Source organism: Mesoplodon mirus (genome assembly GCF_964341445.2).
Source record: "Mesoplodon mirus genome assembly, chromosome: 4".
NCBI lineage: Eukaryota > Metazoa > Chordata > Mammalia > Artiodactyla > Ziphiidae > Mesoplodon > Mesoplodon mirus.
Genome location: NC_138979.1, coordinates 145,865,024 through 145,892,374, shown reverse-complemented (window position 1 = coordinate 145,892,374; position 27,351 = coordinate 145,865,024). Strand labels below are relative to the sequence as shown.

At 36.2% G+C, this 27,351-nt stretch overlaps 1 protein-coding gene across 12 annotated transcripts in view; it reads right to left on the bottom strand.

Moving 5' to 3' along the window:
• The window catches only part of KIAA0586, a 121,052-nt gene that overhangs the window by 54,318 nt on the left and 39,383 nt on the right, over positions 1-27,351 (bottom strand). For 11 of the 12 annotated variants that reach the window (XM_082616757.1, XM_082616755.1, XM_082616753.1 and 8 more), the window contains 10 exons: positions 27,150-27,337; positions 24,780-24,893; positions 23,163-23,243; positions 15,675-15,868; positions 14,249-14,367; positions 9,756-9,955; positions 5,820-5,979; positions 5,185-5,404; positions 4,348-4,601; positions 3,159-3,235 (listed from right to left, as the gene is read on the bottom strand). In XM_082616757.1, the coding sequence (XP_082472883.1) occupies positions 3,159-3,235; positions 4,348-4,601; positions 5,185-5,404; positions 5,820-5,979; positions 9,756-9,955; positions 14,249-14,367; positions 15,675-15,868; positions 23,163-23,243; positions 24,780-24,893; positions 27,150-27,337 (1,607 nt within the window). The remainder of the gene's footprint in view (positions 1-3,158; positions 3,236-4,347; positions 4,602-5,184; positions 5,405-5,819; positions 5,980-9,755; positions 9,956-14,248; positions 14,368-15,674; positions 15,869-23,162; positions 23,244-24,779; positions 24,894-27,149; positions 27,338-27,351) is intronic. The other variant, XM_082616762.1, reaches the window with a different exon arrangement.

The following is a 27,351-nucleotide window of genomic DNA, read 5'->3' as shown; positions in this document are numbered from 1 at the left end:
CAGTGAGAGGCCCGCGTACAGAAAAAAAAAAAAAAAAAAAAAAAAAAAATATACAGGTTTAGGCTTCTAACAGCCACACACATGCATGCATACCATATAACCCTCATGACCTACCGAATCAACATATCAGAGGGTGGGGGCAGGATGCAGATTTTTAAAAGCTCCACTGGTGAATTTAATATACAATCCTAGTTTACATCACTTGAATAGGCCGCTTTAAAGAAATTTCTAGGGAGTTCCCCGGTGACCTAGTGGTTAGAATTCTGGGCTTTCATTGCTATGGCCCAGGTTCAATCCCTGGTCATGGAACTGAGATCCCGCAAGCTGCGTGGCATGGCCAAAAAGAAAGAAAGAAAGGAAAGAAATTTCTAGCATTATGATTGTAAGGGGATAGAAGGGCATGATGTTTCAAAAGTACACCAGTCTCTTTCTTTTTTCATCATGATCCTATATAATGATACAAATGGAAAGATAAAAATGCAACTAGACTTCTAAAACTTCCAGTCAAGGTGGAATAATAAGGACCAGATACATCCACCCCCTAAAAAATGGACAAAGTATGTGAAAAACTGCATTTCAAGACATGGAACATCAGGTAACAAAAGACAGTGATCCCTGAGAAATGAAAAATAAGTCAGAGGAACCCTATGACTGCTCCAGCTTACCATCTGTGAGTTTCCAGGCTGTGGCACAGGAGCCTAAGCTAAGAAGATGGAGCTGAAACTCCGAGGCGGCCAAGACAGCTAGAGTTCATAAGACGGACTGCTAGAAAAGTGAAAGCTGCAGAGGGAGAAAACTCTGGAAATCTGCAGAAGATCCCCTTTGAGTATTAAGTTGAGTACTACTCAGCAGATGCTTTGGAGACAATTACATGAGGCTGGAGGAATGAGCACCTGAGAAGGGATTGGATATAACACTGCCTGACGCTCACACAGGGCTTGGATAATGGTTGTTCCCACTAGCCAGGCTGGAAAACCTCATTAATGAGGCACTGGGTGGAGTACATAGAAGTGTCTTCTCTCCATAGTGGGGGATAAATAGCCCTAGATTGAGTACTGTTCTGGTACTGCCTAACAAATCTTAAAAGCAAGACTCAAAAGGGTAAAACTGTCTCTAAGTACTTAACCATGTCCTGAGCAAAGCTCAAAAATATTTATAGTAATATAAAACATAGAAGGAAAAAGTCTACACAAAATTTTGGCAGATCAAATTAAACAGCTTTTCTTTTTTTTAAAATTTATTTATTTTTGGCTGCATTGGGTCTTCATTGCTGAGCACAGGCTTTCTCTAGTTGCAGTGAGGGGGGGCTACTCTTCGCTGCGGTGCGTGGGCTTCTTGTTGCGGTGGCTTCTCTTGTTGCGGAGCACGGGCTCTAGACACGTGGGCTTCAGTAGTTGTGGCTCACGGGCTCTAGAGCACAGGCTCAGTAATTGTGGCACGTGGGCTTAGTTGCTCCACGGCATGTGGGATCTTCCTGGACCAGGGCTCAAACCCGTGTCCCCTGCATTGGCAGGTGGATTCTTAACCACTGAGCCACCAGGGAAGCCCTAAACAGCTTTTCTTAAAGATTAAGATATAACTACCATATTATCCATCCATTCTACCCCTAGATATTTGCCAGAGAGAAATGAAAGCAGCTTTATTTGTAATAGCCCCCAACTGGAAATGAACCCAAACGTCCATCAACAGGTGAACAGGCAAACTGTGGCACATCCATACAATAGAGCACTGCTCAGCAATAATAAGGAATGAACTATGATACAAATGCAAACTAATCTATAGTTACAGAAAGTAGATCAGTGGTTACTGGAAGAGGTATAGAGAATGAGAGGAATGATGAGAGATGAGAAGGAGGGATTACAAAAGGGCCTGAGGAAAGATTTGGGAGTGATGGATGATGAATATGTTCATTACATTAACTGTGGTAATGGCTTTATAGATATACACGTATGTCAAAAATTATCAAATAAGTTTTTTTTTAAAGAGCAAAAATAATAGCAATGCTTAGCAGAGGCTATGGATCAATGTAGATGAAAGTTGAGCACAACTATCCTTACTTGCTTAGGTTGTTTGAAAAACATGAAAAGTAAAGATTTCTATTCCTGAATAATTTTCAAAAGAAAATCCCTATTATCATTTCTTTTTTTTTTTTTTTTTTTGCTGTACGCGGGCCTCTCACTGCTGTGGCCTCTCCCGTCGCGGAGCACAGGCCCCGGACACACAGGCTCCGCGGCCATGGCTCGCGGGCCCAGCCGCTCCGCGGCACGTGGGATCCTCCGGGATCGGGGCACGAACCCGTGTCCCCTGCATCGGCAGGCGGACTCCCAACCACTGCGCCACCAGGGAAGCCCCCTATTATCATTTCTGTATGGTATTTTTATATATATTATACACGTTGATATATATGTTAAGATATATATTTTTAAATGCGAATTTTCCTTCCATAAAGCTAGATAATAACTAGGAGAGTTAGTACCCTTGGGTCCTATTTCAGTATGTTTTTTAATTACTTTTTTAAATCTTTACTTATTTATTTATTTTGGCTGCACCAGGTCTTAGTTGCAGCACGTGGACTTCTTAGTTGCGGCATGAAGACTCTTAGTTGCAGCACGCATGTGGGATCTAGTTCCCTGACCCCACAGTTCCCCAGAGATCAAACCCGGGCCCCCTGTATTGGGAGCACGGAGTCTTACCCACTGGACCACCAGGGAATTCCCAGTATTTCTTTTTAAAGCCACTAAATTCAATTATTTTTTAGCATAAAGAATTATAATCACGATTAGGGAAAAATTACAAACGTATTATAAGAGAGTTGGTTTCCACAGCTAAGGTCCTGCCTGAAACACTGTAAAGGCAACATATCTAGGTGACAATGTGCCTTGAGTTAGATTTTCATTACCTAATTACATTAACTGCATTTTTCAACTACCGGAGCCACAGAGGTTAACAACAATTTTCTATTCATTCTCACAATTATGATAATGAAATGTGTAAATATGATAATGACATGTGTAAGAAACCTTAAATTCCTTCATGGATATTTTATTAAATTTTATGACTATAACTCAAATATTTGAGAAAAAACCCTGATCAGTAGCAACAAGTTCATCAAGATATTCTTCATCTCAGAATTCAATGTGGAGTCAATCACTTCTTACCATTTCGAGGGCATCATGCAGAGTACTGGATAAGCTATCATTTAGGTTTGTCAGATACAGTCCTTCATCTCCTAAAACTAGAAATTAAAATGCAAAAATTTGGAAAAAAGAAGAAACATAAATTTAGTAAATAATCTCACCATAAAGCCATAGAATATTACACTTAAAACTTACACAATAAAAATACTGGCAAAGTTCATAAATCATAATTCACAAGCTATTCAATCTCACTAGCTCTTTGAAAAGCACATTTTATAACAAAGATGAGATTTTTGTTTCACTTACCAGCTTGTCAGAAATTAAAAAGAGCTATTAAACATCAACTGTAACCATGAAATTAAAAAAAGGCACTCCTATATACTACTGATATAATTAAAAACTGATTAAAATTAAAAACCAATTCACCTTTCTGGAGAGCATGTTGGCAATGTATTGCTATTTAATTTTATTTTTTTGGCCACGCCGTGTGGCTTGTGGGGTTTTTTAGTTCCCCAAACAGGGACTGAACCCACGCCCCTGGCAGTGAGAGCATGGAGTCCTAACCACTGGACCGCCAGAGAATTCCCTATGTATTGCTATTTTAAAGGTGCATACTCTGACTCAGCAATTCCACTTCTAGGCATGTATTCTAAGGAAGTTATCAGTTATGGAAGTTCACAAAGATAAATAAATATATGTGCAAGGATGGTCAGTGGAGAGTTATGTATAGTATGAAAACACTGAAAACAATCTAAATGCCCACAACTATGGCACTGTTTTAGCAGACTACCCAGCCACTAAAAAAAAGAGGTAGGGCTATATGTATTAATATAGAAAAATGTCTATAACATATTTAAGGTTAAAAAATTCAGATTTCAAAACAATATGTATAATATGACCCTACTTAAAAGGTAAAAATATATATACATACAAATGTATTTAGGTGTCTATATATGCAAAGAAAAAAAAAGACTGGAAGGGTATACCCCAAACTTTCAACAGTGATATTATTTCTGGAGGGTGGGATTTATGAGGGAGATTTTACATTCTGAGGTTAAGGTGTAGAAAAGTTAACTTGCAGAGGCCATATTCTTTCTACTATACCCTGTTAAATCTTGAAAATTAAGTAAAAACACTTTAGACAGAAAAGTATTACTTAGGAATTATCATAAGCTAACCAGTGAAATCAATTGATGCAAAATTAACTTACTCTTACGAGCCACCTTTTGACCACAATTAAATAAAATCTCTCCTTCAGAGATGGGTCTATCTAAGGTTTCAGTTTCAGTGGCAGTAACGCTCAAGGTACTCTCCGTTGTTGATGAATCTGAACTTGGCATCTGTATGGGGGAAGGGGCCTTGGTGCCAGCAGGAAGCGGCATAAGGGGAACTGGCTCTGGAGGTGCAGGCTGAGCAGGGAAGTCCATGCTCTCAGGTTCTTCATCCTTGGCCACAGACATTACACTAAGAAGAAAGAGACATAGTTTGAATGTATTACATCGGTGAAGGCCTATATTAATTTTTATATAAAAAATAGATTCAAAAGTACTGTGTCTTCTTTAGACATATTTCTATATCAATAAATAGATATATCTATATATTTCTATAATCTGCACTACTATAATTAACCAACAAGATTTATTTTTCCAAAATCATCTTCATGCTTTAATCACAGACCATCTTGAAAGTTCTACCATCTCTAAAATAAATCTACATAGGGATATATGGTAATATAAAAGTTAACTGATCACAGTAAATGAAGATTCACACTGGGGAAAAATCTTCTATTTTATTAACAATATTATAGATATCTTTATTTTAATCTGTTTCCCCAGAAATTTTGTTTTAAAAGAAGAGAACTGAAAGTATAAATAAATCTGGTAAAAATTTTAAAAACATAAAATTTATGAAATTTCTTCCTACTAAAGTATAGATTAGCTTGTGGTTTATCAACCTTCATTTATCATTTCTGATGTTTTCAATGGGTCACCTAAGTCAACATAAGATGAAATGTATAGTTACTAAAACTAAATATACTGTCATTTACATAGCTCTCGGGTGAAGTTCTTCTTGAAGAGAGTTGGGATTCTCTTCTTCCAGTGGCAGGTCTCCATTACTCCATGGCTTGGGAAGCTCTGGGCTTGACATCTTCAATTTATCAATAGAAGTCTCTGACAAAGTTGGGGTAAGAGCTGCTGCGGGAGGAGGTGTAGTTGCAGGGGTAACGGTTGGAGTATTAACAAGTGTGATGGGAGGCATATTATTTCCTAAAGGTTTTTTGTAAAAGCAAAAAAAAGTCAATAAGAATTCCACAGGAAGGCAAGATATACTGTTTAACATTTTGGCATACAAATAAATGGCAACAAGAATTAATAATAATAATGATGGCCATTAATGGGAAGAGCTCCAAATTAATTTAGTAAAGTACAAAAAATAACCTTGAGAAGACATCACTTTCAACATCACCATGAACTTAAAATAGTCTAAATGTCTACTAGATTATATACTTTAAAAAGTGGTAACCAACCCCTTAGTTTCTTTGTAAGAAAAAATGACTTACTAGAACCTAGTAAGCAACAGGTATGTGTATGCTAATCTATAAAGACTCTTATAAAACAAACCATGCTATTTTATTTAATAGTTGCTAAAATTAAAACTGAGTTATAGAAATAAGGTTTCTACCTTCTTCAGCAAATATTTCTTTCATGGGAAAAGCTACATCATGATCTGAAACACAGGGAGAAGAATCTGGAGTTTTTACCAACACACGCTCCTCAGGAGGTGATGAAGGTGAGAGAGGAGGAGTTGGCTGTGGGGTAGCCACTGGGGTACACACTCTTGCCTAAAATAAATAAAACAAGATAAGTGGTGCTCACAATCCCCAAATAAGTGTAATTTGAAAAATAAAATGATCTCATTCAGAGTTACATAAAATTTAAATGGATAGGGGGGAAAATGGAGTCCTCTGTATCTTAGCTCTTGAACTTCTAGCTATTAGTTTCAAGACCGGCCTACAGAAAGCCTCCAGCAACTGAAACAGCTCCGCCTCTGAACTAGGCCCCCTTATCTAATATAGAGAGGAAGATTAAACAGACAGTTGAAGATCAAACCCAAACACAAGCTGGGTAGACCATGTAACAGAAAGAGAGTATTTTAACTAATTGACGAGATATCAAAAATCACCTTTCAGTACAAAAGAACAAAGCTTATGAAAAGCAATGGAAGGATAAGAAAAAGTAGGGGGGATAAAAGGAAGACAATGTGGAGATGGAAAGTCCTGGGGAAGAAAAAAGCACACATTTTAAAATCAGTTTGTTAAACAGGTAATTCAAACGATTCAAACTTCAAAAGGATGATGGTGAAAATTAAGTCTCCTTTCCTACCCATGTCCTATCTACTTAGTTCCTTTCCTCAGAATTATCAAATATAATCTTAAGTCATTTTTTTATGTCCAGAATACTCTTTTTCAAAATTTTTATACAATTTTTAAAGGTTACATTAGGTTTTCAGTTATTACAAAATACTGGCTATATTCCTACTTTAAAAAAATTTTATTGAAGTATAGTTGATTTACAATGTTGTGTTAGTTTCAGGTATACAGCAAAGTGATTCAGTTATATATATCCATACATATATATAGATATATATTCTTTTTCAGATTCTTTTCCACTATAGGTTATCACAAGATATTGAATATAGTTCCCTGTACTATCAGTAGGTCCTTGTTATTTATCTATTTTATATATAGTAGTTTATATAAGTTACTAATTTGCTAATCCCAAACTCCTAATTTATCCCTTCCCTACCTCTCCCCTAGGTAACCATAAGTTTATTTTCTATGTTTGTGAGTCTTTCTGTTTGGTAAATAAGTTCATTTGTATCATTTTTTTAGAATCCACATATAAATCCTATTGTATGATGTTAGTCTTTCTCTGTCTGCCTTAGATAATCTCTAGGTCCATCCATGTTGCTGCAAATGGCAAAATTTCATTCTTTTTTATGGCTCAGTAGTGTTCCATTGTGTGTGTGTGTGTGTGTATACACCACATCTTCTTTATCCATTCATCTGCTGATGGACACTTAGGTTGCTCCTATAACCTGGCAATTGTAAGTAACGCTGCTATGAACGTTGGGGTGCATGTATCTTTTCAAATTAGTGTCTTTGGTTTTTTTGGATATATACCCAGGAGTGGGATTGCTGGGTCATATGGTAATTCTATTTTTAGTTATTTGAGACTTAAGTCATTTCATATGTGTATAGATTTTCTATAGAATAAATTCCCAGAAGTGAGACTGCTTGGTTAAAGGGCTAATTGCATTCTTAATTTGAATACATATTGCCAAATTTCCCTCTATACGGTTATATTATTTTATCAATGCAATAACACCAGAAGGTATGAGAATTCCCATTTCCCAAAGGTTTCCTGAACAATGGTGTTAATCAAACTTTTAGAGTGTTACCAATTTGATCAGTAAAAATGGATTCAATGATTTTTTTTTTCTCACTATCAGTGAGACTGACCATCTTTTTGTATGTATGTGGGCCATTTGTATTTCCTTTTTGTGTGTGAACTGTCTGGACATGTCTTTTCCCCATTTTTCTATTTGTCCTTTTTTTCTCTTTCTAAAACGTATTTTTATAGTGGGGTGACTGGCCTTTATTCTGTATTATGAGTTGCAAAGAGATATACAATTTAAAAATTATGAAGCATATTAGAAATTCTATAGCATATTCTTAGCTTTGTTTTTTAAGTGACAGAAATATACTATGTTTTATCCTTCTTGACAGCATAAACCTATAGCCTAAGACTGCTGTTTTCAAATATAATGCTACTGACTCATCATCATGAGAGGATTTAAAGGTATCCTACTAGTCTTGGTAATGGGTAATAATGATAAACAATTAGTTACTGAGTATTTACCAAGTTCCAGGACCTAGATTAAGCTCTTTCATATATCATCTTATTGAATCTTCCACAAAATCTTCTATGATGGCTCACAAGATACAGTATCATAAAGATGTCAATTCTCCTCAAATTAAACCAGTCAAAATTGAATTAATTCCCCCCAAAATCCCAACAAAATATTTTACAGAACTTGAAAATTAATTTTAAAACATATATCGAAGATGAAAAGGCCAAAAAAAGCCATGGCAATTTTGAAGAAAAGGAACAATGTGGCAATGGGGGAGGGGAACCTGGCCTCCTTAATATTTGGAAAGCAGATTTTGGTAAAGCCGTCATCATTTAAACTCTGAGTATTTTATCTCTAGTATACAGACAAGACTAAAGTAACAGAGCTGAGGGTTCAAATTCAGAACTTCCCAACTCCAGAGTCCATGCTCTTAACAATTACATTTATTTCCTATTTATACTGATTTTTCTATATTTTCTCATTAAATCACCCTTATGAAAATATCTGAAATATATGGGCAGAAGACAAACCAAAGTTAATTAGCATAGAGATAACCACAACTCTGATATTGGCATGCATTACCAATGAGCTAATAAAGCACAGAACAAAAGTATGTACCAAATCTCTGGCACACTAATCACACTACACCAATTACATTACACCAATCTCCATAAAATTCAAATATGTAACTTTATGTTTATACCTCCAGTGAGTCAGTTTAAATGTTTCACTTATATAAAATGATGTTTTTACGATCGACAGGATCAGAATTGACCATGAGGTTTTAAACAATTGGTAATACAGAGTACATTCTGGTTTTGTATAATTTCTTTTTCTTTTTAGTTCTTTAAAATTTTCATACAATTTTTAAAGGTTACATTCCATTTACAGTTATTACAAAATATTGGCTCTACTCCCTGTGTTGTACAGTACATCCTTGAGCCTATCTTACAGCCAAAAGTTTGCACTTTCCACTGCCCCACCCCTATATTGCTCCTCCCACCCTCCACTGGTAGTGGTTTTGTATAATTTCATGTTGCATAATAAATTAGAAACTCTATTTAACAGAGAGGCTGATTAAACAAACAATAACAAAAATGCCTGAAATATACTTTCTTTTAAAGATTAAAAATATCACTTTATATAAGAACCAAAAGCAGTACATGTGATTTTTAGCTATATCTTGAATTTTAAAAGAATTAGCTATAAGGATATTCTTGGAACAACTGGGGAAATTCAAACATAGACTCTATATTATATAGTATTAACATATCAATGTTAAATATGGGGAGCATAATAATGGTATTTTGGTTATGTAATAAAGAATCTTGTTCTTAGGAGATACTACTGATGCTTTTAGAAGTGTCATGATATCTGCAACTTTCAAATGAGTTTTAAAGCATATATAATAAACAACATATAAAGACAGATAAAGAAAATGTGTCAAAATGTTATCAACTGGTAAATGTAGGTAAAGCTTACACAGATGTTCATTGTATCATACTTTCAACTTTCTATAGATTTTAAAGTTTTTAAAATAAAATGCTGGAGGAACTGTTATTGTAATCAAAGCCACAGGAAACCAATCTCCACCACAAACTATGATCTTATGACCCAATTTAAAATCTGTCCATTTTACTGTTCTTTAACAAAAGTATCAAAAATTCCCCAGGACTCCAAGTCATGAAGGAGAGTCACACTTACCGGCAAGTGTGTTTTGCTAATTGAAACATCCCCAGAAACACTTGTAACAACAGGACCTGGCTTCTTTGCTTCTCTGTCACCCAGCAAGATGGCAATGGTTTCAGCAAGAGCTTCATTCACAAAATGCCTAATAATGTCTGAATTCACAGGAACCCCGGCATCAACAAAAAGCTGGAGGGCACCACTGCTTGTTCCTTCCACTAAAAAATGAAAGAATTTCAGAGTAAGTGTGCAAGAAACATGCTTGCATTCTAAGCCTTAATTCTTAAAATTTTAGAGATGTGAACATGTGTATGAGATGGTGTGAGGAGGAATAAAATGAAAATACAAAATCTACTTATTGTGACAGAGAATAAGATGGTTAACTCACATAATGAACATCCTCTCTAAACAAACTAAAAAGGGGAGGAAAACATCCAGATGAAAATTTACTTATTTGGCCTCTTCCCTACCACTACAAAATTTAGTGATAAAAAGGATTTGCAGGGACTTCCTTGGTGGTCCAGTGGTTAAGATTCCATGCTCCCACTGCAGGGGGCACGGGTTCAATCCCTGGTCAGGGAACTAAAATCCTGCATGCCGCTCAGCACGCCCCACCCCTGCAAAAAAAAAGATTTGTATCCACATTAAATGTTTTCATCTGAAAACAATCCACATTTCCAAGAGTAGGGCACCAGGAAAGCACACACACATGCTTTTAAAGAAAAGGGAACAGGATCTAAATACCCTCTGTATTAGACCATCTTTCCTTAAGGCTACAAAGCCTGAATTAGTCTCACTGAAACCACCACCTGACCCCTGTGAAGGACTGGTAAGGGGTCTATCACTAGCCCTGATCTGCACTAGCAGGAGAGACTGGTGGAGAATCCAAACACTCCAAAATATGCCATCGAGGTGTATGACCTAGCAATGAAGAAAAAAGCATCTGGCAGTTTGGACAGTATCCATCATAAACCAGACAAATCTTTGGAGACACTTGTTTGTTTTCCTAGACTGGACTCCTTGTCTTGGGACTGCTGAATACCATCTCCACAACCAGAATTTTGACCAAAAGCTACAGAAGTCCGATTATCTGTTTCTCCAAGGCATATTTCATGGTCCTTTGCCTTCTCTTTAGCTTCCAGTTCTTTTTTATTCCAGTTTCACTTGGTATTTTCCATCTGTTCCTTTTTCAACAGATTTTGAAATAGTCTCAGAGCAATTATTTGGATGAACTGGTTTTGGTTTTCTTTTGGATTTGTACTCCTAGATGTCTTCTCCTGAAAAAGTATCTTCTAACATGACAAAATGATTTTATCATTAAAGAAGTACTAATCTTAAGTAAAAAAAATTTCCTCATAACTGTTGGTCATTTTATTCCTCCCTTCAAAAAATGAGAAGATGAAAGAAAACCTGGGATAGTAGCCGTGGAAGAGGCATTTGAGTTATACTAAATAGGAAGAATTAATCAAATATAAGAATAAATTGCATGGAGCCAGGACATAGGCCGTGGCTGGGTGTGGACTGAAGGAAGACCAAAGAAAACAAAGTAGAGCAAGCGATACTCCAAGGCTTTGGAAACTGGGCGCTTGGAAAATAGTGGTATCATTAACAGAAAGAGAAACAAAGGAGGAATAAAGTTGGTTAGAAAAATGAGATGCATTCTGGACACACCAAGTTTGGTATGCCAGTGGAGCATCAAGTAAAATATTCATCAACAGGCAAAACTGCAAGTTTACAGCCTAAATGTGTTAGCTTAGGGGTCATCAACTGACACGGGATAACTATCACCAAGAAGAGACTAGAAAAACAGAAAAGAAAGAGGGCAGGGGACAGAAGCTTGGGGGAAATTTTTTATTCAAGTAGAAAAAGGAAAAAAAGAAAAAAGATGAGTAAATGAGGTCCGAAAGAAATTAAAAAGATAAGGGGAAGAACAACAGAATGAATTCTAAGAAACCAAAACCAGTAGAACATTTTAATAATTAGAGGTAGTCAACAATGCCCATACTAGAGCCTTCTAGGAGAATAAGGATTTGAAGAAAGGTTATCTCTGAGAACCAAATGCTGTAAGAGAGGAATTTAATTAAGAAGAAGAAGAAAGCCAGCTCATAAAAACTAAAGAGAAAGTGAGCAATGAGAAAGTAAAGCAGTAAATACAGACTCTAATGTCTAGGATTTAGGCAGTTAAGGGGTAGTTTAAGAAGGAGGAAGAGGAGGTTATTCTGGACTGGAAAGAAGTGGAAAAAAATAGAGGTAACGATATATAGGAATGTTAAAAAAAAAAAGAGCTAGAAAGCTGGAGAACTTATACCATCCAATTTCAAGACTTATTTTTAAATTACAATAATCAAGAAGTGCGGTATTGATGTAAAGACAGACTTGTAGATCAATGGGACCAAACAGCAGGTCCAGAAACAGATCCAAACATATATAATAGCCAGATGATTTCCAACAAAGGTGTCAAGGCAATTCAGCAGGAGAAAGGATAATCTTTTCAACAAATAATGCTAGAAAAATTGGATATCCATACACACAAAAAAAATCTTGATCTTTACTTCACACCACATATAAAAATTAACTCAAAACATACCATAGACCTAAAGTTATAATCTGAAACCATAAGGCTTCTAGAAGAAAACATAGGAGAAAATCTTAATGATGTTGGGCAAAGATTTCTTAAACCCCAAAAATCACAAGCTATAAAAGAAAAATTGATAAATTAAACTTCATCAAAATTAATCTTTGGCCTTCAAAAGACAATGCCGAGAAAGCAAAAGGTAAGATAAAAACTAGGATAACACATCTGCAGAACATATGCAATAAAGGACTTGTATCCAGAATGAAGAACTCAATAATAGTAAGACACAGACCCCAGTTAAAAACTGAGCAAAAGAGTTTTAAAGATAATTCATCAAAGTAAATATACAAATGGCAAATTAGCATATGAAAAATTGTACAACATCATTAGTTACTGGGGAAATGCAAATAAAACCCACAATGAGGTATCTCCACATGCTTAGTGAATGGCTATAATTAAAAACATTGACAACAAGCATTAGTAAGGATGTGGAGCAGCTGGAACTCTCATTCACTGATGGATGGAATGCAAAATAGAACAGCCACTTTGGAAACATTTAGCAGTTTCCTATAAAGTTAGATATCTACTTACCATATGACCAAGAGAAATTAAAAGATGTGTATAAAAGATTTGTTTGCAAATATACATAGCACAGCTGTATTTATAATAGCCAAAAACTAAGACTACAAATGTCCATCAACTGGTAAGTGGATTAACAAATTATGGTACATACATGGTGTGTAATATTTATTACTATATGCAACAACATGACTGCCAAAGCATTATGCTAAATAAAAGAAGCCAGACACAAAAGACTAAATACTGTATGATTACATATATATGAAATTCTAGAAAAGGCAAAATTCAATGATAGAAAGTAGATCAGTGGTTGTTAGGGTCTAGTAGGCATGGGAGGGGGTTAGGGATTGACTGCAAAGTGGCATGAGGGGACAGTTGGGGATGATGGAAATGTTTTTTTATAACATGATTGTGTGGCTAACATGTGGCTGTGTTTGTTTAACAAAACTTGTCAAACAGTACACTTAGAATTGGTGAATTTTATGGCAAGTAAATTATGCCTCAAAAAGCTAATGAAGAAAGAGGGGGAAGAAGAGGGAAGGAGAGGAGGATGAAAAGGAGGAAGAAGGAGGGAGAGAAGAGGAAGAGGAAGGAGGACGGAGGAAGAAGAGGTGAATGGTGTGGGCTCCCTAAAGAAAGAGGCTCTACCCATTCAGGGAATGCTTAAACTCTTCTTAGGTGTCAGTCAAGGCCTAGGCTCTAAAGGAGAATCACGCTTACTTGATCACGCTTATAGTGAGTAATTTATAGTAATTTATAGTAATTTATAACTCAGTTTAATTTATAGTGAGACAGATATGCAAGCCTATCATAATACAGTTTGACGGTTACTATAACAAAGATACACAGGGGCTTCCCTGGTGGCACAGTGGTTGAGAGTCCGCCTGCCGATGCAGGGGACACAGGTTCGTGCCCCCGTCCAGGAAGATCCCACATGCCGCAGAGCGGCTGGGCCCATGAGCCATGGCCGCTGAGCCTGCGCATCCGGAGCCTGTGCTCCGCAACGGGAGAGGCCACAACAGTGAGAGGCCCACGTACCGCAAAAAAAAAAAAAAAAAAAAAAAAGATACACAGACACACAAACAAACACACACAAAGTGCTATGGGAAATAATGGAGAGATTGGGGGTAGGAGGGATGGACACTGATAGCATAATCTGAATGCTGCAGTATGTAACAAGGGAGTGAGGGAGAAATAAATTCCACTACAGAAAACTGGGAAGTGACATTGAAAAGAAGAGGACTTTTATCTTTTGTCAACCAAGGACTATGTGACCTCTAGAATATATAAATCCATAACAACCTGAAGGTTTTGTCTTATAATAACAAAAAAAGCTAAAAGATTCCATTTCACTTACCAATGTCAGAAGCCAATGGCTCACTGGCCTCACTGTCTGAGACACTGATGTCAGCTGTGGCCTGCTGTTGGACTGGAACAAGCCCAGAGATCATTCTTGACATGATTTCTTGTTCCACCCTGGGGGAAAAAAGTTAAGGATTCCTAAATTTAGTTGAAATGTATAGATGGTTAGAAATAACACCCTTAAAAATAACTGGTGCCCATGGACACAAACATTTAAATGTGAAAGCAGTCATTCTGAAAGTTGAATCTGGAAAGAAGAACAAATTCAAATATATCTCCTAGAAAAACAAACCGAATCTCTGCGTGGGAGGCAGTTTATCAAATTAAAATCTTTCTGATCAGTCTAATGAAAACTTTAACAGCCCTCATAAATTCAAATTAAGGTTTAGGTCAGTGATTACCTGGCATATCATGCACCTAAAATGTTGGGTTCCCTACTCTGAAAGCACATATAGGTCAAAGCTAGAAAAGAAGTCCAGCTGCCCTCTCTTCAAGGAAATAAATATATAGACTGCAACACAGGTAGTTTTCCTCTAAAAAGGGAAAGAAAATTTACTTTCACGGTCATTTTTAGGAAGGGAAGTAGGAGAGGAAAAGGAAGGGAAACACAATAAGGACTGATTTTGTACATTTCTTTAGAGAAGCTAACAGGCATCTTAATTATTATTATACAAGTAATAGATGTTCATTGTAAAAATCGGAGAACACATAAAAGTTAAAAAAAAAAGATAAGGCTCACTCACGATCCCAGATTCAAGAATAAACAAAGTTAGTTAACAATTTGGTATTGTTTTTCAGTATTTCTCCCAGGCACATTTATTTTTGAGTGAGCTCTTCTAAACTGTGGTTGCATCATGAGTATCCTGCTTCATTTATGCACCAGTGTTATTACTATCTTTCTACATCATTAAGTATTTTTCTAAACCCAATCTTGATCCCGGTATGAATATGCAGTTGTTCAGTTTACTCCATAACTTCCTTACGGTTTCCCACAGGTAAACATGGTATAAAAGTAGAGTTTACGAGTTTATATAAGTAACAAACAAAACAGCGCCTTGTGTGTAGTAAGCACTGTAAGTGCTGAGTATTCTATGGCCTAGTAGCAGAACTGATTATTTCCTCAGGATAAATTTCTGTTAATAAACCACGGGATTAAGGAACTTGTACATTTTTAATGCTCTGTTACTCAGCAATAGCCTCTTTTGTCATAACAGACAGCCTCAGTACAAAGATTCAAGGACAGAAACAATACTTGCAACAGTTAAACCCTCAGCCTCATGTCAGATAGTGCCCAGTGACTACAGCAAAGGAAAAATTTAATAAACAAAAGGAGACAAGGAGGATTTTCAACCAAAATTTCATACATTCTATTTATACTTGCTACTATAATTCTGTTCATCCCAACACCACTGTAAACTCACCACTGAATTAAGCTATTTTCCAATGTTTCTTTTCTCTGAATTACTTTATCCAGAACATCAGTAGTGGGCTGAAAAGTAGAAGCAACTGGTGGAAACGGGGGGCCATTATATTTTGTAGAAACAACTTTAACACTTCTGTTAAACTCCAGAATTGGTTCAGAGTATTCCAGAATTTCATCACATTTTTCCCCTTCCTGGTAATAATAAAAACAAAACTATTATATTCGTGTATCTGTTCAACACTTACTGAGTGCCAAGTAGAGACAACTTAGGTAGGTGAATTAACCAACACTTCTAAATTAATCAATAGCATTTTCTAATTGGTGGTATCACATTATTTATAGTATACACACTTGTCATATAAATCACACTGAAGAAACTTAATTACACAATTATATTGTGTTTTTAAAGCCCAATATTCAGGGACTTCCCTGGTGGTCCAGCGGCTAAGACTCCACGCTCCCAGTGCAGGGGGCCTGGGTTTCAACCCTGGTCAGGGAACTAGATCCCACATGCCGCAACTAAAAATCCTGCATGCCACAACTAAAAGATACCGCACATCACAACGAAGGTCCCACGTACCACAACTAAGACCTGGCGCAGCCAAATAAATAAATAAATATTTTAAAATATATATATTCATTTTAAACAATCATAAAACAAACTAGAAAACTTGGTTATTCCTACATAAAACATTATTAACATTTCCCTCTATAAATTTATTATCATAGTAAAACTAACACTTCCAAATATTACTGCTTACTCTTACAGAACATATAATTTACATTTAAATATGCAGTTAGGTCATCTTACACATTATTTGTACCATCACATCATGATCAAAAGAGTTACTTCTGGAATTTTAAAACTTTTTATTATGAAAAATATACATGTTTAAAAGTGAACAAAATAGTGCTCATGTACTATATCTGTTATATATAAATAATAAGAATCCCACTTACCTGTTCCCCAGCTTTAACAATCATCAACTCATAATGAACTCTGTGTCATCTATACTTCCCCCATCCACTTTCCCCTTTGCACACCATTTTGAAGTAAACCACAGATACCATATAATTTTATCTGTAAATAATGCAATATGTATCTCAAAAAAGTTAGGGCTCTTTAAAAAATATAACTCAATAATATTGTCCCATTGAAAAATGAAGTCCACAGCTATTAAGTGGCAGAGCAAGGATAGAAACACTTGTCTTTGAAGTCCAAATTCTTTGCTATTTCTACAATGTTCCTTTCACTTATATATTGAACAGTTATCTAATGTCTTTGCTATATTCTTACCTTCAAAACATTCATGTCGAGCTCACATGAGAAGACACACTGGTGAGAAAGTAACATTAATGTAGTGCATATCTCTTAATGTTTAAAATGGATTTTTTTTTTTTTTTCAGTACGCGGGTCCCTCACTGTTATGGCCTCTCCCGTTGCAGAGCACAGGCTCCAGACGCGCAGGCTCAGCAGCCATGGCTCACGGGCCCAGCCGCCCTGCGGCATGTGGGATCTTCCCGGACTGGGGCACAAACCCGTGTCCCCTGCATCGGCAGGTGGACTCTCAACCACTGCGCCACCAGGGAAGCCCTAAAATAGGATTTTATTTTATGATTGACAAAACTAGTCTTGGTTCTGAAAGTCTAAGAAATATGAACAAATGTCTTCTTTAAAGTACATTGACACATCATTATTCAAGTAGTCTCTATGTTCTATGATCTTTTCTCCCATCCTTTATATTTTACTTCCAGCTACTTTTCCCCTCCTTCTATTTAACCATTTCTATCATTTCTATATCTCTTCCTGCTATATGGGCTCTTCCCTTGGATTTTAGACCCCTCACAACTTTTTTCCTCAATGTGAACTAACTGGCGAACTTGCCAATAATCCAGAAATGAAAACAGACAAATGTAATAGAATGAAGAAAGGACAGACTGGAGAGAGGGAAACCAAAGGAAACGAAAAGAAGGAAGTAGGAAGCAGGAGAGAGGAGATGCAGGTGGGAAACAGCTAACAATCATTAAGTTTCATGGAGGTAGCTAGGTGATATAGAAGATAATACTGTTTTACAGAATAACAACCTTACAATTTTAAAACAAAAATATATTTAACTGCAAAGTAAAAGGAAGTTTCTCAAAGCTCTATTACATAATACTGATGGTCAAAAGATATTCAACCATCAGAAACAAGGCAAGGATGTTCCCTCTCACCACTCCTTTTCAACATTGTACTATAAGTCCTTGCTAATATAATTAGACAAGAAAAGAAAATTAAAGGTATACAGATTGAGAGGGAAGAAATAAAACTATCTTTGCATATGACATGATCATCTATGTAGAAAAGCTGAAAAAGTCAACAAAAAGACTCCTGGAATTAATTAGCAATTATGGCAAATTTGTAGGATACAAGGTTAACATACAAAAGTCCATCACTTTCCTATATGCCAACAATGAACAAGCAGCATTTGAAATTAAAAACACAATACCATTTACATTAGCACCCCCCCCAAATGAAATACTTAGGTATAAATCTAACAAAACAAGTACAAGATCTATATGAGGGCAACTACGTAATTCTAATGAATGAAATCAAGAACTAGATAAGTGGAGAGATATTCCACGTTCATGGAGAGGAAGACTCAATAACGTTAAGATGTCAGTTCTTCCCAAATTGATCTATAGAGTCAATGTAATTCCAATAAAAATCTCAACAAGTTATTGTGGAGATATCAACAAACTTACTCTAAAAGTTATATGAAGAGGCAAAAGACCCAGAATAGCTAATATGATATTGAAGGAGAAGTACAAAGTTGGAGGACTGACAGTATCCAACTTGAAGACTTACAATAATCAAGACAGTGTGGTACTGGTGAAAGAACAGACAAATAAATCAATGGAACACAACAAAGAACCCAGAAATAGATCCACATAAATATAGTCAACTGATCTTTGGCAAAGGAGCAAAGGCAATACAATGGAGCAAAGATAATCTTTTCAACAAATGGTGCTGGAACAAATGGACATTCACAGGCAAAAAAAAAAAATTGACACAGAGATTACACCCTTCACAAAAATTAACTCAAAATGGATTACAGGGCTTCCCTGGTGGCACAGTGGTTGGGAGTCCACCTGTCGATGCAGGGGACACGGGTTCGTGCCTGGGTCCAGGAAGATCCCACATGCCGCAGAGCAGCTGGGCCCGTGAGCCATGGCCACTGAGCCTGCGCATCCAGAGCCTGTGCTCCGCAATGGGAGAGGCCACAACAGTGAGAGGCCCATGTACCACAAAAAAAAAATGGATTACAGACCTAAATGTAAAATGCTAAACTATAAAACTCCTAGAGATAACATAGGAGAAAACATAGATGACTGTGGGGATGGCAATGACTTTTTAAATTTAAGACCAAAGGGACAACCCATGAAAGAACTAATTGATAAGCTGGACTTCATTCAAATTAAAAACTTTGGCTCTGTGAAAACGAATGTCAAGAGAATTAGAAGATAAGCTACAGACTGGGAGAAAATATTTGCAAAAGACACATTCTGATAAAAACTGTTATCCAAAATATACCAAAAAACCGTCTTAAAACTCAATAATAAGAAAACAACCCAATTTTCAAAATGGGCCAAAGACCTTAATGGACACCTCACCAAAGGTGATGTACCAATGGCAAACAAGCATTTGAAAAGATGCTCCACATCATATAACAGCAAAATGTGAATTTTTTGATTAGTTTTTATTCAAGTATAGTTGATTTACAATGTTGTGCTAGTTTCTGCTGTACAGCAAAGTGAATCAGTTATACTTATACATATATCCACTCTTTTTTAGATTCTATTTCCATACAGGTCATTACAGAGTATTGAGTAGAGTTCCTTGTGCTATACAGTTGGTTCTTATTACTTATGTATTTTATATATAGTAGTGTGTATATGTTAATCCCAATCTCCCCATTTATCCCTCCCTGCTCTTTTCCCCCTTGGTAACCGTAAGTTTGTTTTCTACACCTGTGACTCTATTTCTGTTTTGTAAATAGGTTCATTTGTATCATTTTTTTAGATTCCACATATAAGCAATGTCATACGATATTTGTCTTTGTCTGATTTCACTCAGTATGAGAATCTCTAGGTCCCCCCGTGTTGCTGCAAAAGGCATTATTTTGTTCTTTTTTATGGCTGAGTAATATTCCATTGTATATATGTACTACATCTTCTTTATCCATTCCTCCATTGATGGACATTTAGGTTACTTCCGTGTCCTGGCTGTTGTAAATAGTGCTGCAGTGAACACGGGGTACATGTATCTTTTTAAATTGTGGTTTTCTCCAGATATGTGCCCAGGAGTGAGATTACTGGATCATATGTTAGCTCTATTTTCAGTTTTTTAAGGAAACTCCATAATGTTCTTCATAGTAGCTGTACCAATTTACATTCCCACCAACACTGTAGGAGGGTTCCCTTTTCTCCACAACCTCTCCAGCATTTATTGTTTGTAGATTTTTTGATGATGGCCATTCTGACCAGTGTGAGGTGATACCTCATTGTAGTTTTGATTTGCATTTCTCTAATAATTAGTGACATTGAGCATCTTTTCGTGTGCCTGTTGGCCATCTGTATGTCTTCTTTGGAGAAATATCTATTTAGATCTTCCACCCATTTTTTGATTGAGCTGTTTGTTTTTTTGATATTGAGCTATGTGAGTTATTTGTACATTTTGGAGATTACTCCCTTGCCAGTCACTTCATTTGCAAATACTTTCTCCCACTCTGTGGGTTGTCTTTTCGTTTTGTTTATGGTTTCCTTTGCTGTGCAAAAGCTTTTAAGTTTCATTAGGTCCCATTTGCTTATTTTTGTTTTTATTTTCATTACTCTAGGAGGGGGATCAAAAAAGATCTTGCTGCAATTTATGTCAGAGAGCATTCTGTGTTTTTCTCTAAGATTTTTATAGTCCCTGGTCTTACATTTAGGTCTTTGACCCATTTTGAGTTTATTTTTGTGTATGGTGTTAGGGAATCTTCTAATTTCATTCTTTTACATGTAGCTGTCCAGTTTTCGCAGCACCACTTATTGAAGAGGCTGTCTTTTCTCCACTGTATGTTCTTGACTCCTTTGTCATAGATTAGGTAACCATAGGTGTGTGGGTTTATCTCTGGACTTTCTATCCTGTTCCATTGAGCTATATTTCTGTTTTTGTGCCAGTACAATACTGTTTTGATTACTATAGCTTTATAGTATAGTATGAAGTCAGGGAGCCTGATTACTCCAGCTCCGTTTTTCTTTCTCAAGGTTGCTTTGCCTATTTGGGGTCTTTTGTGTTTCCATACAAATTGTGAAATTTTTTGTTCTAATTCTGTGAAAAATGCTATTGGTAATTTGATAGGGATTGCACTGAATCTGTAGATTACTTTGGGTAGGATAGTCATTTTAACAATATTGATTCTTCCAATTCAAGAACATGGTATATCTCTCCATCTGTTTGTCTCGTCTTTGATTTCTTTCATCAGCATCTTATAGCTTTCTGAGTACAGGTCTTTTGCCTCCTAAGTAGGTTTATTCTTAGGTATTTCATTCTTTCTGATGCACTGGTAAATGGGATTGTTTCCTTAATTTCTCTTTCTGATCTTTCATTGTTAGTGCATAGGAATCCAAGAGATTTCGGTGTATTAATTTTGTACCCTGCAACTTTACCAAATTCATTGGTGAGCTCTAGTAGTTTTCTTTTTTAAATTAATTACTTTATTTATTTATTTATTATTTATTTTTGGCTGCATTGGGTCTTTGTTGCTGCATGCAGGCTTTCTCTAGTTGCGGCAAGTGGGGGCTACTCTTTGTTGCAGTGCGTGGGCTTCTCATTGCGGTGGCTTCTCTTGTTGCAGAGCACAGGCTCTAGGCACATGGGCTTCAGTAGTTGTGTCATGTGGGCTCAGTAGTTGTGGCTCACGGGCTCTAGAGTGCAGGCTCAGTAGTTGTGGCGCGTGGGCTTCGTTGCTCCGTGGCATGTGGGATCTTCCCGAACCAGGGCTCGAACCTGTGTCCCCTGCATTGGCAAGCAGATTCTCAACCACTGCGTCACCAGGGAAGTCCCTCTAATAGTTTTCTGGTAGCATCTTTAAGATTTTTACAGATAGTATCATGTCACCTGCAAACAGTAACAGTTTTACTTCTTCTTTTCCAGTTTGGATCCTTTTACTTCTTTTTCTTCTCTGACTGCCATGGCTAGGACTTCCAAAACTATGCTGAATAAAACTGGAGAGAGTGGATATCTTTGTCTTGTTCCTGATCTTAGAGGAAATGCTTTCAGTTTTTCACTGTTGAGAATGATGCTTGCTGTGGGCTTGTTGTATATGGCCTTTATCATGTTGAGGTAGAGAAATGTAGATTAAAACAACAAGATACCATTACACACCTATGAGAATGGCCAAACTCTGGAATGCTGACAACACCAAATGCTGGCAAGGATATGAAACAGCGGAAACTATCATTCATTGCTGGTGAGAATGCAAAATGGTACAGCAACTTTGGAAGACAGTTCAGCGGTTTCTTACAAATCTAAAGATACTTTTACCATATAAGTCAGCAATTGTGCTCCTTGATATTTACTCAAAAGAGTTAAAAACTTATGTCCACAGAAAAAAAAAGATGTTTGGTTTGGTTTTGTTTTGTTTTCATTTGTTTGGTTTTTTTTGGCTGCACAGCGTGGCTTGCGGGATCTTACTTCTCCGACCAGGGACTGAACCCGGGCTCCTGACAGTGAAAGCACAGTACCCTAACCACTGGACCACCAGGGAATTCCCTCAGATTTTTATAGCAGCTTTATTCATAATTACCAAAACTTGTAAACAACCAAAATGTCATTTAGTAGGTGAATGGATAAATAAACTGTGGTCCATCCAGACAATGGAATATTATTTAGTGCTAAAAAGAAATGAGCTATCAAGCCATGAAAAGATATGGAAGAAACTTAAGTGCATTTTACTAAGTGAAAGAAGCCAATCTGAGAAAGCTGCATACTATATGACTCCAACTAGACTGCATTCTGGAAAAGACAAAACTATGAAGACAGTAAGAAGATCAGTGGTTGCCAGGGACTGGGGTGGGTAGGGGGGACAGATGAATAGTCAGAACAGAGAGGATTTTAGGGCAGAGAAAATACTCTGTATAATAGCATAATGATGAACACATTTTTCCAAATCCATAGAATGTACAACATAAAGAGGGAACCCTGAGGTCATCCCTGGACTTTGAGTGATTATGATGTGTCAGTTTTAACAAGTCAAAATTGTTGGGGTATGTTGATAATGCGGGAGACCATGCATGTGTGGGGATAGGGAACATATAGAAAATTTCTGTACCTTCCTCTCAATTTTGCTGTGAACCTAAACTGCTGTAAAAATAATAAAGCCTTTAAAAAAAAGATAATCAAATCACGTAAAAAATGCTAGTAGAAAAATAAATTCACATGATTGCTAATAAGCTTTGTTACCTGTATGATATCGATTACTTCATCGAAGTTAGTTCCTGGAAACTTCACCTCTTCTTCATCTGCCTTTGTAAATTCTGGAGTCTAAGAAAGCATTTTCAGAAAGTTTTGGTTGTGTTTAATGTCTTTTAAATTTATACCTAATTTATCACAATACCATAGCATAAGCTTATAATTACATGCCCCTATTTTTTATTTTGATATCCTGCTCAGACTTGATTTAACTAGTAAATGAAATCCAAGCTAGTCTCCAAGTCACCATTTCAATAGCTATAAAAAACTAGGTATCAGTTTTTCTATCAAGGACTCTACCAACAGTGCAACTTAAGTCAATTGATCAAGTTGATATAATTGTGATTTCTCTCCTAGAATTAAGATAAAGAAATGTGTTTGTATGTATAGATATATAAGTTTACACATATACAAACTCACAAAAAGACAGATACAGAATCAAATAATTTAGAAAGACAAACAAAATAATTATTTTACAAATTTAGCCTCTAGGCCTCACTATATATAATCTAGTCACCAAAAACCACAATAGACAATTCCTGAGAGCAGAATGATGAACAGTCCAAAAAATTATTTGTAATCATATATGTTTTAATAAACTTCTGGTTGAAAAAATTATTGATGAAAAATAAAATTAGGCACAAGAGCCATTCAGGGCCAGTTCTATTTTACTATTTCTGATTGTGAAAAATTGATGTTCTTCCTTTCCTTAAAACTGTATCCTCAATGAGCAAATTTGCTTACCATAGATGAAACCTGGGAAAATGTTACAGTGCTATTTTGCTGTGTAGTAAAGTCATAATTTTGTCATTCAATCACAAGCAGCAAATAAATATTAGAAAGAAATGCATATTTTTGCATCGTGTCAATAGTATGATGACAAAGTAACATCCCAAAACATAAACTCCAATTGTCACTATAAAATTCACATTCAGGAGAACTATAATTTAATTCCCATTTAAATCAAGATTCTTCTTCAAAGAGACAGAAATTCTTCCTTCACATATGAGTCTTACAACTTAAGTTACCAAAAAGTTACACGAAGGATTATCATTTTCAGAACATTTATAAATGTAAGGATATTAAACAAACTTTCTTTTTCGAGTTCATGAGCAACTTCAGGGACTTCCCTGGTGGAGCAGTGGTTAAGAATCTGCCTGCCAGTGCAGGGGACAACAGTTTGATCCCTGGTCTGGGAAGATCCCACATGCTGTGGAGCAACTAAGCCCGTGCACCACAACTACTGAGCCTGTGCTCTAGAGCCTGCGTGCCACAACTACTGAGCCCATGTGCCACAACTATTGAAGCCTAGAGCCCGCGCTCTGCAACGAGAAGCCACTGCAATGAGAAGCCTACGCACCGCAATGAAGAGTAGCCCCCACTCGATGGAACTAGAGAAAGCCCATGCGCAGCAACAAAGACCCACGCAACCAAAAATAAATTGATTGATTAATTAAAAAAAAGCAATTTCACATTTGTTTTGAATCTTTTCCTTAAAACCAAAATTATTAAAATAGATTATAATGGAAGACTTTGCATGGAATAACATTAGTTAAAAATCCATAGTCAGACATTGCTCAAAGATATAGAATACATTTCTGAACATACCTGTATCCAGGTTTTCAGAGGAGGAGGAGGAGATGCTTCTTTGGGACTAGACGGAGATAGACCAACATCAGCACTACCATTTGAAATGCTGTCAATATCTACATTGGGTAATACCTAAAACAGAATACAACATCCAGCTTTCAGTTCATCATTTTGACTCAAATATTTGTGAATCTATGTATCAATAACATATTTAACTTTTTATTGCAAAGTCAATGGATAACAAATTTAAATATGAAAGCATATTTTACAAAATTTGGAAAATAAAAGGGAAACACAAAGAATCCTATTATCTTAAGACAACATCATTTTCACTATTCCCTTTATGTTTTTACTATCAACTTATGCATAGCTAAATTCTAAAACAGTTTCATTCCTGATTTTCCATTGTAATTAGGTCATAAACACCTTACTATACTTCCATATAGACTTCATAATAGTATTTTAAATGACTGTATAGTATTTCAAGAAAAAACATGCCTTATTTAATCATTTCCTGTTGGTAAACATTTAGGATATTCCTTATATATTCACTATTAGATAGATAGATAGATATCACTCCAAAAAACTTCATATATACATAGGGTTTTTTTCTCTGAACTTTGAATTATTTCATTATGCTAGATAGCCAGATATTAGGCTAACTTCTTGAGCCAAAAAGCATAAATATTTAAGATTCTTGGTAATTACTGCCAAAATGCAATGAAGAGCTCTATTTCCATCATCAAAAACATAACTAGGGCCTCCCTGGTGGCGCAGTGGTTGAGAGTCCGCCTGCCGATGCAGGGGATACGGGTTCGTGCCCCGGTCTGGGAGGATCCCATATGCCGCGGAGCGGCTGGGCCCGTGAGCCATGGCCGCTGAGCCTGTGCGTCCGGAGCCTGTGCTCCGCAAGGGGAGAGGCCACAACAGTGAGAGGCCCGCGTACAGCAAAAAAAAAAAAAAAAAAAAAAAAACATAACTAATTATGTTTTACCCAACCTTCACCCAAATTAGATAATAGAAGTGTTTCAGCAAGAACAGTTTTTAAATGGAGGTATATTATTGTTATTTTAATTTGCATTACCTTGGTAACTAGCAAGATTTAAATTACTCAATCTGACTGCTTATAACTTCCTCTTCTGTAGAGTCTTATACATGTTCTTTGAACATTTCTGGATTTGCTCTTATGTTTTCTTATTAATTTATGGAGGTTTTTATCTTTAAAAATTAAAACTTTCTATCATATTCCTTTCATATGTTCTCACTGTATGTTGTTTTCCTTTTCATTTAGGAATCTTTTACATATATAAGTTTTAGATTTTATAGATTCAAATCTATTTTCTATCATAACTATCCTCTATATCCAGACTTAACTTCATTTTTGATAAGGACTACATGCAATTATCTTCTAATTCTTCTATGTTTTTATATCTTGTAGTTATACTTTAGCCTATTGCCTATTTGGAACTCACTTGCTACACAGTAAAAGTTTAGAGTCTAAAACCAATCTATTTTCCACACTGCTAACTAATTATAACATACATTATTTCATTTAAAATAATCTTATTTCCCACTGACTAATGAACTATCTATCACATATTACAGTCTTTTTAAATAACCAAGGCTATTTCTGAAATAGGACCAGTATCAAAACACTTCAACTTTTCTAAACGTTTGTTCTTTCAAATGTCAAAATGATCCTAAAGTTCAAGTTTTAAAAAAATCATGGCTTTTTTTAAATACAATTTCACTTAAATTATACATTAACTTAGGAAGAATTGTCATCTTGAATATTTAAGCTTCACATTATAAGTTCTCTCTCCATTCATTCAAGTCCTCTTATATATGTTTGTATAAAGATTAAAGTATTAATTATATAAGACAAACACATTAAGCCTTTTAAAATTAATTATTACATACTATTGAATTGTTCCCTTTGGAATATCATCAAGTCACCTGGATATGAGTTATCAGCTTAGAAAAGGTAGCTTAAATCATGCAGAATGAGGATAGCAATATCACATTAATATCATAGTTTTAAAGAAGGAAAGACCCATCATGAAAGCACAGTTTTCATGAAGCAATATAATAGATTTTAAGTGCTAAAGTTAAGCCAAATATTTTTTTTTTTTTTTTTTTTTTTTTGCGGTACGCGGGCCTCTCACTGCCGTGGCCTCTCCCATTGCGGGGCACAGGCTCCGGATGCGCAGGTTCAGCGGCCATGGCTCACGGGCCCAGCCGCTCCGCGGCATGTGGGATCTTCCCAGACCGGGGCACGAACCCGTGTCCCCTGCATCGGCAGGCGGACTCTCAACCACTGCGCCACCAGGGAAGCCCCAAGCCAAATATTTTTTTTCTTAAATTTTTCTGTTCATGCACACTGAATACCTGCACAGTAAGCTGAGGAGGATCCTTTTTTTCTGACTTCATTCCTACAACTGCTATGTTAGGTTTCTTTACTCCAGTTTCTGTTTTTCGAGATGATGGTGGAATAGAAGTAGTCACTGTTACAGGGTGTGGCTTGTTTACAATTACTCCAGCAGGTGGCATGGAATCACTATTACTTTGGGTTTGTCCTAAAAAATTTGGG